General features: G+C 36.9%; 1 protein-coding gene across 2 annotated transcripts in view; it reads left to right on the top strand.

The window, feature by feature from the left end:
• The first annotated feature begins 2,618 nt into the window (after positions 1-2,618).
• The window catches only part of RHAG (Rh associated glycoprotein), a 40,452-nt gene continuing 26,844 nt past the window's right edge, over positions 2,619-16,226 (top strand). The window contains exon 1 of one of the 2 annotated variants that reach the window (XM_034432532.3): positions 2,619-2,636. Coding sequence is in view for 1 of the 2 variants with exons in the window: in XM_034432531.3 (XP_034288422.1) it covers positions 13,286-13,445 (160 nt within the window). In the remaining variant the exon portion in view is untranslated. Of the gene's footprint in view, positions 2,637-13,250; positions 13,446-16,226 lie in introns of those variants that run through there. The other variant, XM_034432531.3, reaches the window with a different exon arrangement.

Raw genomic sequence — 16,226 nt, 5'->3', positions numbered from 1 at the left:
GAAGACAACTATAATAAATTGACCAAACAAATTCAAAAGGACCTAGAGATATGGAGTAAACTACGATTATCACTTTTAGGTAAAATTGCCTCCATCAAAATGAATATTCTGCCGAAAATATTGTATCTATTTCAAGTAATACCAATAAACCCAGGGAAATCATACTTTAAAGATCTCGATAAAATGATATCAAAATACATCTGGCAAGGAAAAAGGGCAAGAATCAAATTGAAACATCTTCAAGACACCAGAGAGAGGGGTGGTCTAGGGTTACCGGACTGGCAAATTTATTACAATGCAGCATCAGTTACTTGGATAAAAGACTGGATAACATTAAAAAACAAACGTATGTTGGCACTAGAGGGATTCGACCTGTTGAAAGGATGGCATGCATTCTTATGGGAGGAGAAATTCAGGCAACATGAACATTTCAGAAGACACTTTATCAGAGAAGCACTTGCAAAAACTTGGACAGAAATAAGGAGAAACCACTACGACAAGGTCCCGAGGTGGATCTCAACCATGGAGGCCCAAATTTATCCAAACACAATGGACATAGATAAGATGAGAACATACAATGAAGTACTGAATAATGAAGAAGAACTGAAGACAAGAGAGGAACTGAAGGAACAGGGTACAGACATTGATTGGTGGCCATATTTACAAATCAAATCATGACACAAAATGGATATGAAAAAATTTGGAATCCAAAAAGAACAGAATGAATTGGACAAAATTCTATTGGGATCAGATGATAAATTAATAACCAAAATTTATAATTATTTACTAAAATACAAATTAGAGGAAGAGGTGGTAAAAGAGAATATGATCACGTAGGCAAAAAATTTCGGATACAATATTGAAATCGATAAATGGGAAAAAATGTGGAAAGTAAATACCAAACTGACAATGTCTGTACTCTACAAAGAAAATACATACAAAATGTTCTACAGATGGCATCTCCCCCCTGCATGTTTGGCAAAGATGTTCCCCAACACTACACAGGACTGTTGGAAATGTAGATCACATAAAGGGACATTCTATCACATGTGGTGGTCATGCCAAAAGGCAAAAAAATTTTGGAAAACGATTCAAAAACAGTTGGAAGAAATTACCATCCAGAGAGTGCCATTAAGACCAGAAACATACTTATTAGGAATACTAACCAATCATTATGAAAAGGAAATACAATATTTGATAATCCATATTCTGACAGCTGCAAGAATCATGTTCGCACAAATGTGGAAATTGGAAGATACGCCATTAGAGGATAAAATAATACAAAAAGTAATGGAATGTGCAGAGATGGACAGGCTTACCAAAGAAATACAGGATAAGGAAGACACAGAGTACTATCTAGTTTGGCAATGATGGTACGATTGGCTAGAGAAAAGGAAAACGAAATAAGAAATAATCAAATAGGACAGGAAGGGAATACCAACAAAGGAAACCAAAATTAAGAAATAATCTTAAAAGATCGTTATATAATGAAGGATGTAGATATATATATATAGAAATATAAAATACCGAAGTAATTTTCTTTTTTTCTTAAGGCTCAAGTTGTAAGACTTGATTTTAATGTATAGTTTGTTTATCTTGTGTATTGTACGTATGTATGTTTTTGTTTGTTTATCTTTAATAAATTTTTTTAAAAAAATCTATCCCCAATTCTGGGGCTTCCATATGTCCAAGGTACATTTCTGGTCACATGAAATAACTACAACTGATGTATAATATGGAAGTCCCAAGACTCTTATTAATCCATTCAATGTTATGCAGTATATACACTTTGAAGTTCTTTCTCTTTCTTTCTCTCTCTCTCTCTTTCCTCGTTCACTTGTTTGCTTACATATTTGCAGAGTTTTCTTGTGATCATAACTTCACATCTCTAGGCCCTTTATAAAACAAAATCTTAAAAAGCTAACATCATTATAACTCATAAAACAACTATAACATTTAAATGAGCTCCCTGCCCATTTGATAAGAAGAGTAGATGCTAGTCTCCAGTTGGAAAAGCCACATATTAACTCCTTTCCAAAGGGGGATTAAAGTCGGGGCAAGCTGGACCTTGGAGAGAACAATTCCGGGAAGTCACGACTCTACCAGTTAGTTGTTTTAGCCCCAACTCCTTTCACCTCATGAACCAAAGGAACCTGGAAGATCCCCTTTCAAGTAGGCCAGCCAGATTCAAATGGGAAGAAATAGGACCCCTTCATGAAAAAAGTGGGGGAAGATTTCATAATCTTCCACAAACTCTGAGCTTCTGCATCCTTCCTGTATGAATTTTCCATTTCTGACCTTATCCCTAGTCTGGTATTTCTTTCCTATTTTCTAACATGTTCCATCTTCATTGGCATATAGGCTAAATTCAAATTTCATAAAAGGAAAACTCTCCCATTATCATAGGTTTCAGATAGTTTCCAAGTCACAGTTCTTGCATTAATTTTTCTGCTCACTGCTTTTGGTAGGAACACCCTATAAGAAGTTTCCAATCATTTTTTTTCTTTCAGAATTACATCTATGGCAAGACTGTTTTCATCTTGGGTCCTGGAAAAAGAAGTTACAGAAAATGAAACTACACCTACCCAAATCCCATTCAATCTAGCCATTCTGGGTTATTCTCCTCACATGTCAAAGTAGGTGAAGTCTGTCTTAGAAGCAATGCCTTCTCTACTTCTGTGAAGTTTGTAGGAAGTGTAGGAAGAATGTTCTTATCAGTTCAGAGCAGTTCTCTAACAGTTATTCAGTCTATGCAGTAGGAGTAGTACTGACACAATCATCATGAACTTGTTGCAAATAGTCTCCTTTGCAGTAAATATCAGATGTATGTATTTAATATTTGTTTGAGAGGCAGGACAATCTTGTAGGCAGTTCTGAAAGTTCATTAGAACAATCTGGTTTCAAACTCTAAGTATCCACTGAAAGCTTCCAAGAATTAGGTGAACTAGACAGGTTTATTTTTATCTAGCTGTTATCTACATTATTTCTCTGAACATAGCTCCCCGTTTCCTCCCAGGAGATAAGAAAAATGCCTAAATCACTGATTTGACTTTCTTGAGATGGACCATTGATCCTGAAATACTACTACTGCTACTGTCGTACTTTGTTTCCTGAGAAGGGGTTCCTTCTCTAGATTAGAACTGAATATGGCCTACAGAAATCTGGGGATTTAATTTAATTATGACAATTTACACCAGATACCAATATATGTGTATCATGAATGCATTTCTGCTATTTTTCTATTTATGATGCCCACAAAGGCTGTTAACAGTCCCATAATACCAGGTTAAAAGCTGGTAGCAAGAAAAGAAATACTGTAGTAATGAAAGAAAACTTGTTTCTGTCTGAATTCAAACCAGCAAAATCTTGCTACTTGAACTCCCAAGACCCTCCTATGATAATGGGCTGCAGCAGTGATTAGGAGCCAAAGCTGGGAGAAAGCAAGAAAAGAACTTTAATTGTAAAGTTGGTTGCTGTGTTTGCATATAACTGCACTTTAATGCTTTAACTTGGTAAACACCATTACGTTTTTGAAAAATTATATCTAAGACAGAAAAGTAAATGGTTGTTTTGACAATATGTAACCATCTGTGTGAAGAAGAAAATGGAATCAAGCCATATGCATAACCAATTCAGTTAATCATCTGACAGGTGATGTGAACTTTATTTAATTTGGGTAGTTATTGACTCAGTGGTTCAGTGCATTTCTTCTGAATGGGGCAATCAATTTAACTGCTGAAAATAAAGCAGCTATGGAGGGCAATGATCAAGGATTGAAAGGAAGGGGTTGTCCCTGCTTAGTGACACTTGCCAATTGGAGCAGAGGCATTAACTAACATTTACCAGTTGTCATTTCTTCTCCCATCATTCAGTTTTGAGGCAAAGCAAGAAAGCCTCAGTTGCATTTGCTGCAGACTGGGGAAGCATTGAATATGTCATGCATTCCTGTTATCTTGAAAGGGTGAGTAGCTTCTGCTTATGCTGGGGCAAGCAAGAAATGCTGACCAGCCTACTGGGAGGACGGAACATGGAAACATCTCTGGAAACTGGAGTGAAAAGAAACTAAAACAGATTTTAACTCCAAAGTAGCTTTGGGATTTAGAGCTAGTTTGATGAAGTGATAGACCAGGAGTGGGGAAGTTTAGTCCTAGTTCTTCTTAATCATGGAAGCCAATGGGAAGTCTCTGGGCCAATCACTCTCTCTCAGCCCTAGGAAGAAGGCAAGGCCAACCAATTTCAAAAATGTTGCAGGGAAAAATCACATGAATTTGTCTATACAGTCACAAGGACTGATCTGAAGGGGCAGGGGTGGTGTTGCGTGGGGGTGGGAGGAGAAAACTTTGGAATTATTGCACAAATAGCAGCAGGAATGCCCTTGACCTAGTATGTTATTCAACTTCTACCAGCCTGTGGATTGATTGGCAGACAAAAGAAGTTTTGTTAACTATCTGAAGGATTACAACATGAATTCGGCTATTATATGCCACTCCCATGGCAGTTAGAAGCTTTGCAGTTTTATTGATCCTATTAAATGAGAAAAGCTGAAGCTGAGAGGCCCATGTAACTGGCAAGTCATTAAGGCTTCAGGTGAATCCAGACAGTCATGTCATACTTCAATTCTCCTTTAATTCATTTCATAAGAGTAATTTTATCTCTTCCAAAGCAGTAGAAACCTGGTTCATCAGTCAAAGATGAGAGGGTTTTTTTGTCATCCATCTACACTTGTTAGTTACTATTAGGTCTAGCAGAGATCACCCATCAGAATGGGGCTTAGCGGTTGGCTGTGTGAAATTGAAAGCCCATAGCGCAGTACCCTTCTTCATATAGACCTTGCATTAAAATTCAGTCATCCCATTCTGAGGTTAATATTATTATTTCCTACTCTCCTACTAATTAATGGTGCTGGTATAAATCTTTACTCTGGGAAGGTGGAGGAATACCAAAGGTCAGTTGAGAGAAGAGAACCCTCAACAATGTGTCTATGACAAATGTCAGGTTTTGCAAACATGTCCTTTCATTTCCTGAGGCTTTAATTCATTCCTACCAAGAATTTATATATAGCCTACACACAGATTCTCACTGCCTGTTTAGCTGCAAATAATTGTTTAGATATGGGTGTCTGTGAGAAAAACAATGTGTTATAATGCAAATTCCGTCCCTTTTGTCAGTGTGTTGCAACACTCCAGGCAAGTATGTAAGTGATGGAGTTTAAATTACGTTAAGTTGAACTTTTTGTCCTTTTGATGAAACATCCAGCTTCAGCACATGTTTCTGTGCCTAGACAATTAATATGACTAATAATGCAAATAGTGGATAGTTTGCTAATAAAGTTCCCCTTCCCTTTCTATTACCATCTGTGATCCATCTTTCTTGTATCTGAAATGAACAAGTATGCAAAGCATTGTATGATTCAGTGGGCAAAGAATTTTGGATATAACATAGTGCTTGCACAATGGGAAAACATGTGGGCAAAAGTTTTTAAATTTACACTAAATTATAATCTAAAAGATTTTTTAAATAAAATGATGTTGGTATCTAACACTGGATAAATTGTCAAGAATGTATAAAGATACTTATTTTTATTTATTTATTTATTTGATTTGATTTCTATACCGCCCTCCTCCTGAAGGACTTAGGGCGGTGCACAGCCAAACAATAAAATACATACATACAAAATTTAAAAAGCAAAACTAAAATCAAATTAAATAGTTTTGGCCCAGACAAATTAAAACCCCAATCAATTTAAAACCATTTAAAATTTAAATATATAAAATACTAAAAAATATTAAAAATTAAAGATTCTTTTATAAAAGAGGGAGAAAATTAGGCCAGGCCCGCCTGGTGAAATAATAAGGTCTTTAGAGCGCGGTGGAAGGTGCGCAGATCCGGGATCCTCCGTATCTCCGGGGAGAGCTCATTCCAGATAGTAGGTGCCCCCACAGAGAAGGCTCTCCCCCTAGGGGCCGCCAGTCGGCATTGTTTGGCCGACGGCACCCGGAGGAGCCCCTCTCTATGGGAGCGTACCGGCCGGTGGGAAGCTATTGTGGTAGTAGGCGGTCCCGCAACATTCCTTAAAAAGAATGTTGGAAATGTAATGGTAAAGAAGGAACATTTTGCCATTAATGGTGGACATGTGAGAAAGCAAAGAAATTTTGGAGTAGGATTCACATCTTAATACAGAAGATTCTTAAAGTGAATATAAAGGTAAAACCACAGATTTTTCTTTTAGGCTTAATGGATAAGGAACTTGAAAAAAAATAGGACTTCAATATTATATGTGTTGACATCAGCAAGAATACTTTATGCACAGAAATGGAAGGATACTTTGGTTCCCACAATGGTTGAATGGCTGCAAAACTTGATAGAGTGAGCAGAGATGGTTAAATTGACTGCTTTGATTAAAGAAAAGAATATAATTAATTTTGATTCTATTTGAAACCACTTTTGGACTTCGTGTTTGAGGTGGGGAAAAAAATGAAACTTTGATTTTAAGTTTTGCTAATTAGATAGGCTTGTTGTTATAGAATTGTAACAATAGTTGTTATAAAATTATGATTTGAAAAGTTAGAACAAGGAAAAAACACCAACAGTTTAAGAAGAAGAACAGAGGCCCTGTAGGCTTGGAACACAATCCAAATACAGGTAGTCCTCAAGTTATGACAGTTCACTTAGCGATGATTCAAAGTTATAACGCCCCAAAGTACTTATGACACAGTCCTGAAGTAAAAATGTTGCAGCACCATTTATTTATTTATATTTATTTATAATTTAATTTGTATACCGCCCTTCTCCCAGAAGGGACTCAGGGCGGTGAACAGCCAAAATTTAAAAAACATACAAATGCAAAAGTTAAGATAATTAAAAGAATTAAATCATTGGCTACCCAAATTTAAAACCCCAAATCCATAAAATTTAAAATCCCAATTAAAAAAAACCATTTAGGCTAGGCCGGCTTGATGAAATAAAAACGTCTTCAGGGCTTTACGGAAGGTCCGGAGGTCCGGGATCAATCGTATTCCAGGAGGCAGCTCATTCCACAGGGCGGGTCCCCCCACAGAGAAGGCTCGCCCCCTGGGGGCCGCCAGCCAACATTGCCTGACCGACGGCACCCCGAGGAGGCCCTCTCTGTGAGAGCGTATTGGCCGGTGGGAGGTTATCGGTAGCAGCAGGCGGTCTCGCAAATACCCTGGCCCTAAGCCATGGAGCGCTTTAAAGATGAGAACCAACACCTTAAAGCGCACCCGGAAGACCACCGGGAGACAATGCAGCTCGCGCAGGAGAGGTGTTACGTGGGAGCGTAACACGTGGCAGTTGTTCACCTTTACCATCGACTGCAGAGACACTGCAATATTCCCTCTGCCTATTCCCCTCCCTCCAGGGATCTACTGTGTTTCCCCGAAAATAAGACCCTGTCTTATATTTTTTGAACCCCAGTTTAAGAGCTTGGCCTTATTTTCGGGGAGGTCTTATTATTTTGGGGTGTGTGGAGCAAGACGGGGCTCCTCTTGCTGTCTTTCCTGATTTCCAGCTCTGCTTCCCTAACCCTAACCAGAAGAAATGGCGGGGACCAGCTGTGCATGCGGTTAAATATTTCCGGGGAGGGCTTATTTTCTGGGAGGGCTTATTTTAGTGCATGTGCTCAAAAGCCTGATTGGACTTATTATCAGGGGATGTCTTATTTTTGGGGAAACAGGATAACAGGCACTGGCACTGCTATGCTAACTCACCGGCTCTTCCCCACCCTGTTTCTGATCACTCACCTTCTGAAGATCCAGAGTTCCAGAACAGTCTGACCACTCTGTCTCTCTCCTCAAGCAAGTTGTCTCCTCTCCAGCCTCTCTGCCATGGGGTTGCCTGCTCCTGGTGCTCCAAAAGTGGGATGAGCATGCCCTGCCCAGTTTGACTGACTCCCCGAGGCTGCCTGTGCAGCACACCTGATCTGCTTTTGGAGCACCGGGGCAGTGATCACGCACTGCTTGAAGCCTTCCATCCCTTTGCAAAAGCTTTTGACACAGAACAGAGGCCCGAAGGAGTGCAATCTCCTGAAGGAGGCCTGAAGGAGCAGACAAAGAAACCATAGCAGAGAGGCTGGAGAGGAGATTGCTTGCTTGATCAAAATCTTCTAATGGTAAACGAATCTCCACAGGCCTAGTGCCTGTGGAGATCCAGTGGGGCAGGATAGGTAGGGGAAGCACAAGATATCTCAGTGGGTCAGGGAGGCCTTGGGGGTCAGAAGTACCATGGTCTTCCCTACCCTAAGACAGGTGAAAGGTGAGATGGAATTCATCTGGATGACCTGGAAAATTTACTAAATGGAGCATAACAACCATATCACAAAGATCCCTACAGAATACACACTTCAACAAGACATGCCCAGGGATGCTTTTCAGAGGAGTTGTAGTAAACCTATGTTCCAGCAAAGCAGTTGGGGAAACTATGAGAGAATGTTTCAAAATCATTAGACAGTTCCAGGGTGGCAAATTATTATAATTTTTTTGGCCTTTTAGATTTAGGGCATATTGTCACTGCACACTTAAGCTGCTAATATCCTGTACTCATGACAATTCAACTATAAGGAGGCTTAAAAAAATCTTGTATGGACTGAAATACTTTGCAACCAGACAGAAGCTCCAGGACCTTATTTATTTTGTTATACATAACTCTAGTTAAGAAGAGGCCATAAGTCATTGGTTCATCCAGTAGCACCTGCTTCAAGATAAAATTAAATTTAGCAAGAATATTGAGGAAGCCATTGCAATCTTCACCTTAGTTGGCCCAACCTTCAGCTGCCAGGCAGCTTTAGAGGTACACTCAAGTATCTGAAATACTGTTTTCAGGAACTGAGGTAGTGTTGTTTCTGACAACGTAGTTGGGGTATGGTTTTGAGCACCATATAAAACTGAGCCTATGACTCAGCTTCTAATAGTTTGATGGTGGTGGGCAACAACCTCTTTTCTTTTCAGTAGAATACAATAAAATACTAGCAGCACTTCTTTCTCAAAGTATGATTAAAAGTGCATATCAGATTCAGCTGAATCCCAAATAGTACTAGATGACTTTGGATTGATTTAGTGTTGGCATCAATCAAAGTGAGTCTTTGAAGAAGATTAATTTTCAGTTTTCCTGAAACTGCAGTAGTTGAATTTATGTAAACAAAGATGAAGGAAAGGAGATTTCTCTATATATGACAGAAGTATTGTATAGTTAGCTCACTTTTTATTAGTTTTGTTTCTTAACTGTTTGCTTGTAAAAGTGTAGCATGGCTGCTTAGCTAAGAAATACTGGCTATTCACATTCTACTTTCTATGCCAAAATATGTTTCACATCTGTTTTCCATTCACATCCTATTTTAATTCTATTAGGAAATAAATTAGGAAAACAGTCTTAACACTCCTTTTCATTACTCATCAATCTGTAACCTCTTTGCTTTTTTTTTTGTTTGTTTTTTTTTTCGAAAACACACAAGTTTCTTACTTATGATGTGGATGATTTGCCAAAGGACTCCCTTAAAAAAAAAACCATTTTGATAAGCTTTGAAATAACAGAATAGAATAACAGAATAACAGAGTTGGAAGAGACCTTGAGGTCTTCTAGTCCAATCCCTGCATGAGCAGGAATCCCTATATCATTTTGGATAAATGGCTGTCCCATCTTTTCTTAAAAACCTCCAGTGATGAAGTATCCATAACGATGTTGGTAGCAACAATTATATTGGCAGCAGCAAAACTGTCCTTTTCAGTGGAAGATTGCAAAATACAGCTGCAGCATTGCTAATCTCTCTTTATTACAACATAAAAAGAATATTTTGTTAATTCTGATTTTATTCCCTGTTCCTCATTCCTAGTGCTTTAGTCCATATTTGAAAACCATTAACAGATAGAAGAAATATGTACCATGGAAATTTTTTATATTATTTCATAAATATAAATCCTAAATGCCTTTCCATTCATTTTAAAAGGAACTGATTTTCCAGACTCTTTTTGCAACATTGATTAGTCATTAAAGAACAGGAAAGCTGACCCTCCAAATTATGTTCTAGGTCAAAAGGAAACACTGGAGTTGACCTTGAGACTTTACTGTTGTCATACTGACAACTACGCAACTTATATTTGGGGTATCTAGAGACTCATATGCAGTCAATTTAGACCTTAATTTAGTTTGTGTGTGTGTTTATGTGGGATGGTAGCAGAGGTGGTATTCAGCAGGTTCTGACCAGTTCTGGAGAACTGGTAGTGGAAATTTTGAGTAGTTCGGAGAACTGGTAAATGCCAAATCTGACTGGCCTCACCTCCATCTATTCTCTGCCTCCTGAGTCCCAGCTGATCGGGAAGAAATGGGGATTTTGCAGTAACCTTCCCCTGGAATGGAGAGGGAATAGAGATTTTACAGTATCCTTCTCCTGGAGTGGGGTGGGAATGGAGATTTTGCTGTATCCTTCCCCTGCCATGCCATCAAGCCACACCCACAGAACTGGTAGTAAAAAAAATTGAATCCCACCACTGGGTGGTAATGGTTCAAAAATGACTAACAATTCACAATTGTACTACACTTTGGTCATCCTAGCTCTGCTAAGAAATTTGTTATTCCTCCAGATTTTTGTGGGCAAGACCCTGAAAGCCTTTCACTGTGATAGTTCAACAAGTTCCTATGTTTTCAGGATCATTCAAACTGTTTCATAGATTTTTAAGAAAGATTATCTAACAAAGCTAGTAACTATCTTGTATTAAGAACAGCAGATATGGATCTCACACAACATACTGTTTTACATAAAACAGTAATTCTAGCGTTTACCATTATACTTTGAATATCCTTCTTATCTTCCCTGCAAATGAAACAAATTCAGCATTCAATGCACTTTGGGTCCCATCAATTAAGAAATAACATCTAGCAAGACCCAGGAATTGTGCCTTCTCTGTCACAGGACTTCTGCTCTGGAATAATATCCTCCCAGAGATCCACATGTCTCCTATTCTGCTGGTATTCAGGAAGCTATTGAAAACCTGTTCTAGGTCTTGGGAAGGTTGATGGTTGAGCCCTTGTTGATTTTTTTAAAAAAATTGTTTGCTTATATATCTATTTGTGAATGAATTATTGTTATTTTACTGTTTTGTTCTTTTTAATTGTAAGTCACGGTTATTAGGAATCAGTAGCCTCTAAATTGATTAAACAAATAACTACTTTTTAGTTCAAATTTGATAATCCTACCAGTTTTGGGGTCTCAGTCTAATATGATAACAGGTGCATATCAAATTCAGCTAAATTGCAAACCATTCTGCATGAGTTTGGATAGATTAGGTTCTAGCCTGAAATAATGAGTGTGTTTTGAAAACACATGTACCATGAATCTTTTTGAACCTACCTTAAATGATTTGGGACAGTACAGGAGAGCCAGGATGAGGAGTTCGCCATATATAACACAGGACTATTCTAAATTTAGTTTGCTTTTTATTCAATGTGACTTCCAGGAGTAAAAGTTTTTTTTTTGTTTTTTGTTTTAAAGTGGTGCTTGAATTGAATTGTAGAGCTCTGTGAAAGTATAGCACTGATTGCTTAAGATGGGAAATGGGAATATTTAAATCCTTCTTTTTCTACCATTTATTATATATTATATAAGAAAGAAAGAAAGAAAGAAAGAAAGAAAGAAAGAAAGAAAGAAAGAAAGAAAGAAAGAAAAAGAGGAAGAAAGAGAAATTTAGAGTGTGTGTCATTTCCAAAGCAATTTCTTTTCTTTGCTAACACTGAAATTATACAAGGGTCCTAACTTGGATCAACTTTTTATGCGGTATGCCATTTCATAATTAATCCTCCTCTATTCAAATAAAGAGGTCTTTATTTGAGCCCTCCCCACCCTTCCATATAAATACTGTTCTTGTATAGTACCACATTTGATCCATTAATCTAAACCTTGATTGCGTGAGCTAAGTCAGTTCTATGAAAAAAAATGAAAGTTGTCAGTATTTGTTTTAAAACAAAAGAATTTGAAATGCCTAGAATAAAAAAAAATTACTGTCTATTTATTTGAAATTAATTGTGAGATTACTTGATTTCTAGTTACTGTCTAGGCTGCTGATTCTAACTAAATTCAGACTTGTCAAATGAAGCAGCCTACAAAATAATGTGAGTTAAAGCAGGGTGCTATTCAAATTGAACAAATTGATGGGGGTCTTTGCTCAGCCATATTATAAATTTTTATTCATTTTAAAACATTCCACAAAATAACAGAATAACAGAGCTGAACGGAACCTTGGAGGTCTTCTAATCCAAACTCATGCTCAAGCAGGAAACCCTATACCATTTCAGGCAAATGGCTGCCCAGTCTCTTCTTAAAAATCTTCAGTGATGGAGCACCCACAAGTTCTGGAGGCAATTCATTCCACTAACTAACTAACTTTTCTTAAAAGCTTCTGTTTACAATTTCTGAAGGCACGTTTTTCCACTGATTAATTGTTCTAACTGTCAGGAAATTTCTCCTTAGTTCTAGGCTGCTTCTCTCCTTGATTAGTTTCCACCCATTGTTTCTTGTCCTGCCCTCAGGTGTTTTGGAGAGTAGCTTGACTCCCTCTTCTTTGTGGCAGCCCCTTAGATTTTGGAACACTGCTATCATGTCACCCCAGCCCTTCTTTTCACTAAACTAGACATACCTAATTCCTGCAAACATTCTTCATATGTTTTAGCCTCAAAATATTTTAAAAGAACTGGTTCAAATATCATTTCCACTGTAATAAATTTTATTTTATATTTAAGTGTATATTTCTGTACACTTGCATATTAGAAAATAAAAAAGGAAGCTTACACTTTTAAAAAAGTGTTATCTGTCTGTAGTAGAACATTTTTGTCTTATCTTTGAAAACATATGGTTGTGGACACAATGTGTAGCTTTAACACTATTGAAATACTTTTTGGAATTTGCACTTAGACACAAATTTATGTATTAATTTAATTTGTTATATATTTTAAACAAGATGTATGAGAAAGTATTCAAACATATGATATTAAAACAATACAAGTTAGAGTCATTTGATTTGTTTGAACATTTCCTTGCATTATATAGATATAAAAAATTCTATTCTGGAAAACTTTTGAAGGAATGGATATAAATCTTAAAGTTGAATAAGAAAAAAGTTTTCTAAGCAGGAACCATTTAGTAAACGTAAGTACCTCCTTCAGTAGGCTTGACGTTTTACAAGCAGGAGGTTATGCTATGTCATTATGATGCAACTCAGCTTAAAACAAACAGCAAGTTGTAGGAGTTGTCCTTATCATTCTTTGCCAAACTCCAGCAAGGATGCCCCGTTCAAATTCTTTCTCCACCAATATGCGGATCAGGTTCCCTGTTCTTGCCATTCTTTTACAAGTGATCATTATCATTTTATTTGGAATATTTGTGAGATATCAACCAGCGGACAGATGGAGCGAGCCATCAGTCAATATAGGATTGTATCCAAGTAAGTGGCTCCATTGGTTAATAAACTATAGCAATCTGGTAAAAGTTAGCTGCCTTTTGGGTTTTCCTAACTGTGCATAACTTAATTAGGAGCTTCTTGCACTCTCATTCATTGTATCCTTTGTACATCCTATACTTGGAGGCACAAATCTCATTCAAAAGCTAAAGTTTCCTTCTGAGGCAAGCACGTCATTCTGAATAAGCGGCACAGTGCAAAATAATGCTTACATGCAAATATGAAATACTCTAATGGGAAAATCTTGGTACAGATGTGATGCTTCTGCTAATTTTGTTGTTAGCTAACTAGCCACTTGACATATTCTTTCTGAATATGTCTTAACTTCCCATTTCTAGGAAGTTCATAGAATTTTATGAGTGGGTATGTGTTGGAATTTGAATTTCTCTGACATCTCATAGCCTGCCTTGGACTCCTATCTTCCACTTATTCAGAGACATCTGCTGACTTGCAGATTAAAATGACAAGGATATCTTGCCATGGAGTAAGTGTCCCATGTCCTTCTGGCACATTGGCCAGAATGGGGGACTTCTTTATTTCTGAAAATGTAAGATCCACAAATGAATTCTTACAAATTATATTGAAGGAGCTTTATGCTAACTATAGTCTGGCACCACGTCTATGTATTAATGTATGCCATTAGTCATTAAATATGGTAGGATAAATATTTACCTACATTTTTACTATTTAGGCTAATGTTCTAGGATGCTTTGTATATGTTTTTAAGATATTACTACTCAGATTTATTATTATTGTTGTCTTTGTTGAATGGGGATTCATTCTGTGAAGAAGGATGAACCTACTTATAATTGGTACAATTCTCTTTTGAATGGAAGGAACAGCACTTAAGCCATATGTAGGCAAACTGCCCTTTGAGTCAATCTATATGGCTATGTGGTTTGCTTGGCAGCAAGGCATAAATAGTTTGCCACTGTCGTCTTCTAAGACTATTTCTCAATTAAATATGAACAAAGTCTGACTCTGCTTAGTTTTTCAGCTAAAGTTGGCCAAGTAAACCAAAACATTAATGTAATTAGGACATTTATCCTGAACATGCTCCCATTGATCCAGGAACATACAAAAAACTAAATTACAACATTTTTAGAGGAAATGTTTTTCAATTCCCTCACCTTTATATGTGATATAGTAGCTTCAGACATCACCAGCCAACAATGGAATAATAAATCTTATTCCTCTAACATACTTAGATTGGGATTTAGGTTGCATTTTTTCTCAGAAGCTACCTTATATGAAATGAGACATTTTATGTATCAAACCCAGAATTATTTTTTCTGTTTGATAATGGTTTACCAGGATTTCAACTCAAACCCCTTTTTTAAAAATGTCTTGCTATTTATTCCTTCTAATTGAAGAAACCATAGATAGAAGATATGTTCTTCTGTTTTAAAATATATGTTCTGTCATTTCCACCTCCCTTCCATTCAATTGTATCTAGTTGTCAGACTGTCTGGACAAGTCTCTAAGTTTTGCAGTTCTCTAGGAAAGGTTTGCTATTCCTTTCTTCCCTGAGACAAAGTGACTAGTCCAAACTCTCTCAGCTGGCTTAGTGTCTAAGGCAAGACTAGAACTCACGGTCTCCCAGATTTTTAACCTGAAGTTTGAACCTCTACACCAAACTGGATACTAAATATAGACCTCCCAAATTCATATTTTTAAAATCATTGTTAAAAAAGTGGAAGTGTTATTTTTGCATTAATACATGCATGACTCTTCCAAGAAACAAATGACCTCAGATCCAGACAAGTTTCACTCTATGTGGTAATTATTGCTTAAGACTTGTCTTATCATCAAGACTTTATCTACAAACCATCTTGTAATTTCCTTAAATATTATTACATACATACATATATATTGATTTGATAATTTGATAATTTCTGAAATTCAGAAATTTGATAATTTTTGATAAAGAAAATGCTCTGTAAATTTTTGGTATTAAGGCATATTCTGCTTCCATTCATGGTTCTTTAAATCAAAGCCACTGCATCCATCTCCCTCTCTTTCTTTTTAAATATAATAAATGTTGCTTCCTTTTCTATGGTGTTTACAGTACATACAATACTTTTTGTATATGGTTAGATTGTCTAAACCAGAGGTCTCCAACCTTGGCAACTTTAAGACTCGTGGACTGCAACTCCCAGAATACTCAACAAAGCTGGCTGAGGAATTCTGGGAGTTGAAGTCCACGAGTCTTAAAATTGCCAAGGTTGGAGACCCCTGGTCTAAACTATTATCTAAATACTTTGCAATGCAGATAATTATTTCTAATTGCCATTGTGTGAAACTGTACACCTTAGTGAGAATTTGGTATGAGCCTGCAAGTCTTACAAATATGCAGTGAGGCACTGGAAGAAATGAGAAATTGTGAACAACTACCTGCCTTCAAAAAAATTTGAGCCCTCAAATTGTTAAAACAATCATCATAGTTAAAAAATGAAGAAAAAAAGAAAATGCCCAGTAATTTAAAACAAATTTTCTTCATTCAAATCTTTTAACTGATTCTTCAATGAATTTTATTGAAAGCAAGCCAGACTGATTTTTTTTCTTTTTGCCTCTCACCTTTTTTAAAAAAACCTCTCTTCAGTTAATTGCAAAAACATATGTAATACAGTGGCTACAATGAAGTTCATGCAAGGCTAAAAAGGATAAAATTAAGCTAAACAGTTAAATACAGGATGCAGGAAAAGGCCTCTTCAAAGACAAAACGTAAAAGCGGAGAAGTAGATGATATAAACTGATTTTGGAAGG

Source organism: Pantherophis guttatus, chromosome 1, assembly GCF_059756535.1.
Source record: "Pantherophis guttatus breed Tessera chromosome 1, ASM5975653v1, whole genome shotgun sequence".
Lineage (NCBI taxonomy): Eukaryota > Metazoa > Chordata > Lepidosauria > Squamata > Colubridae > Pantherophis > Pantherophis guttatus.
This window is presented reverse-complemented; position numbering and strand designations above follow the sequence as displayed.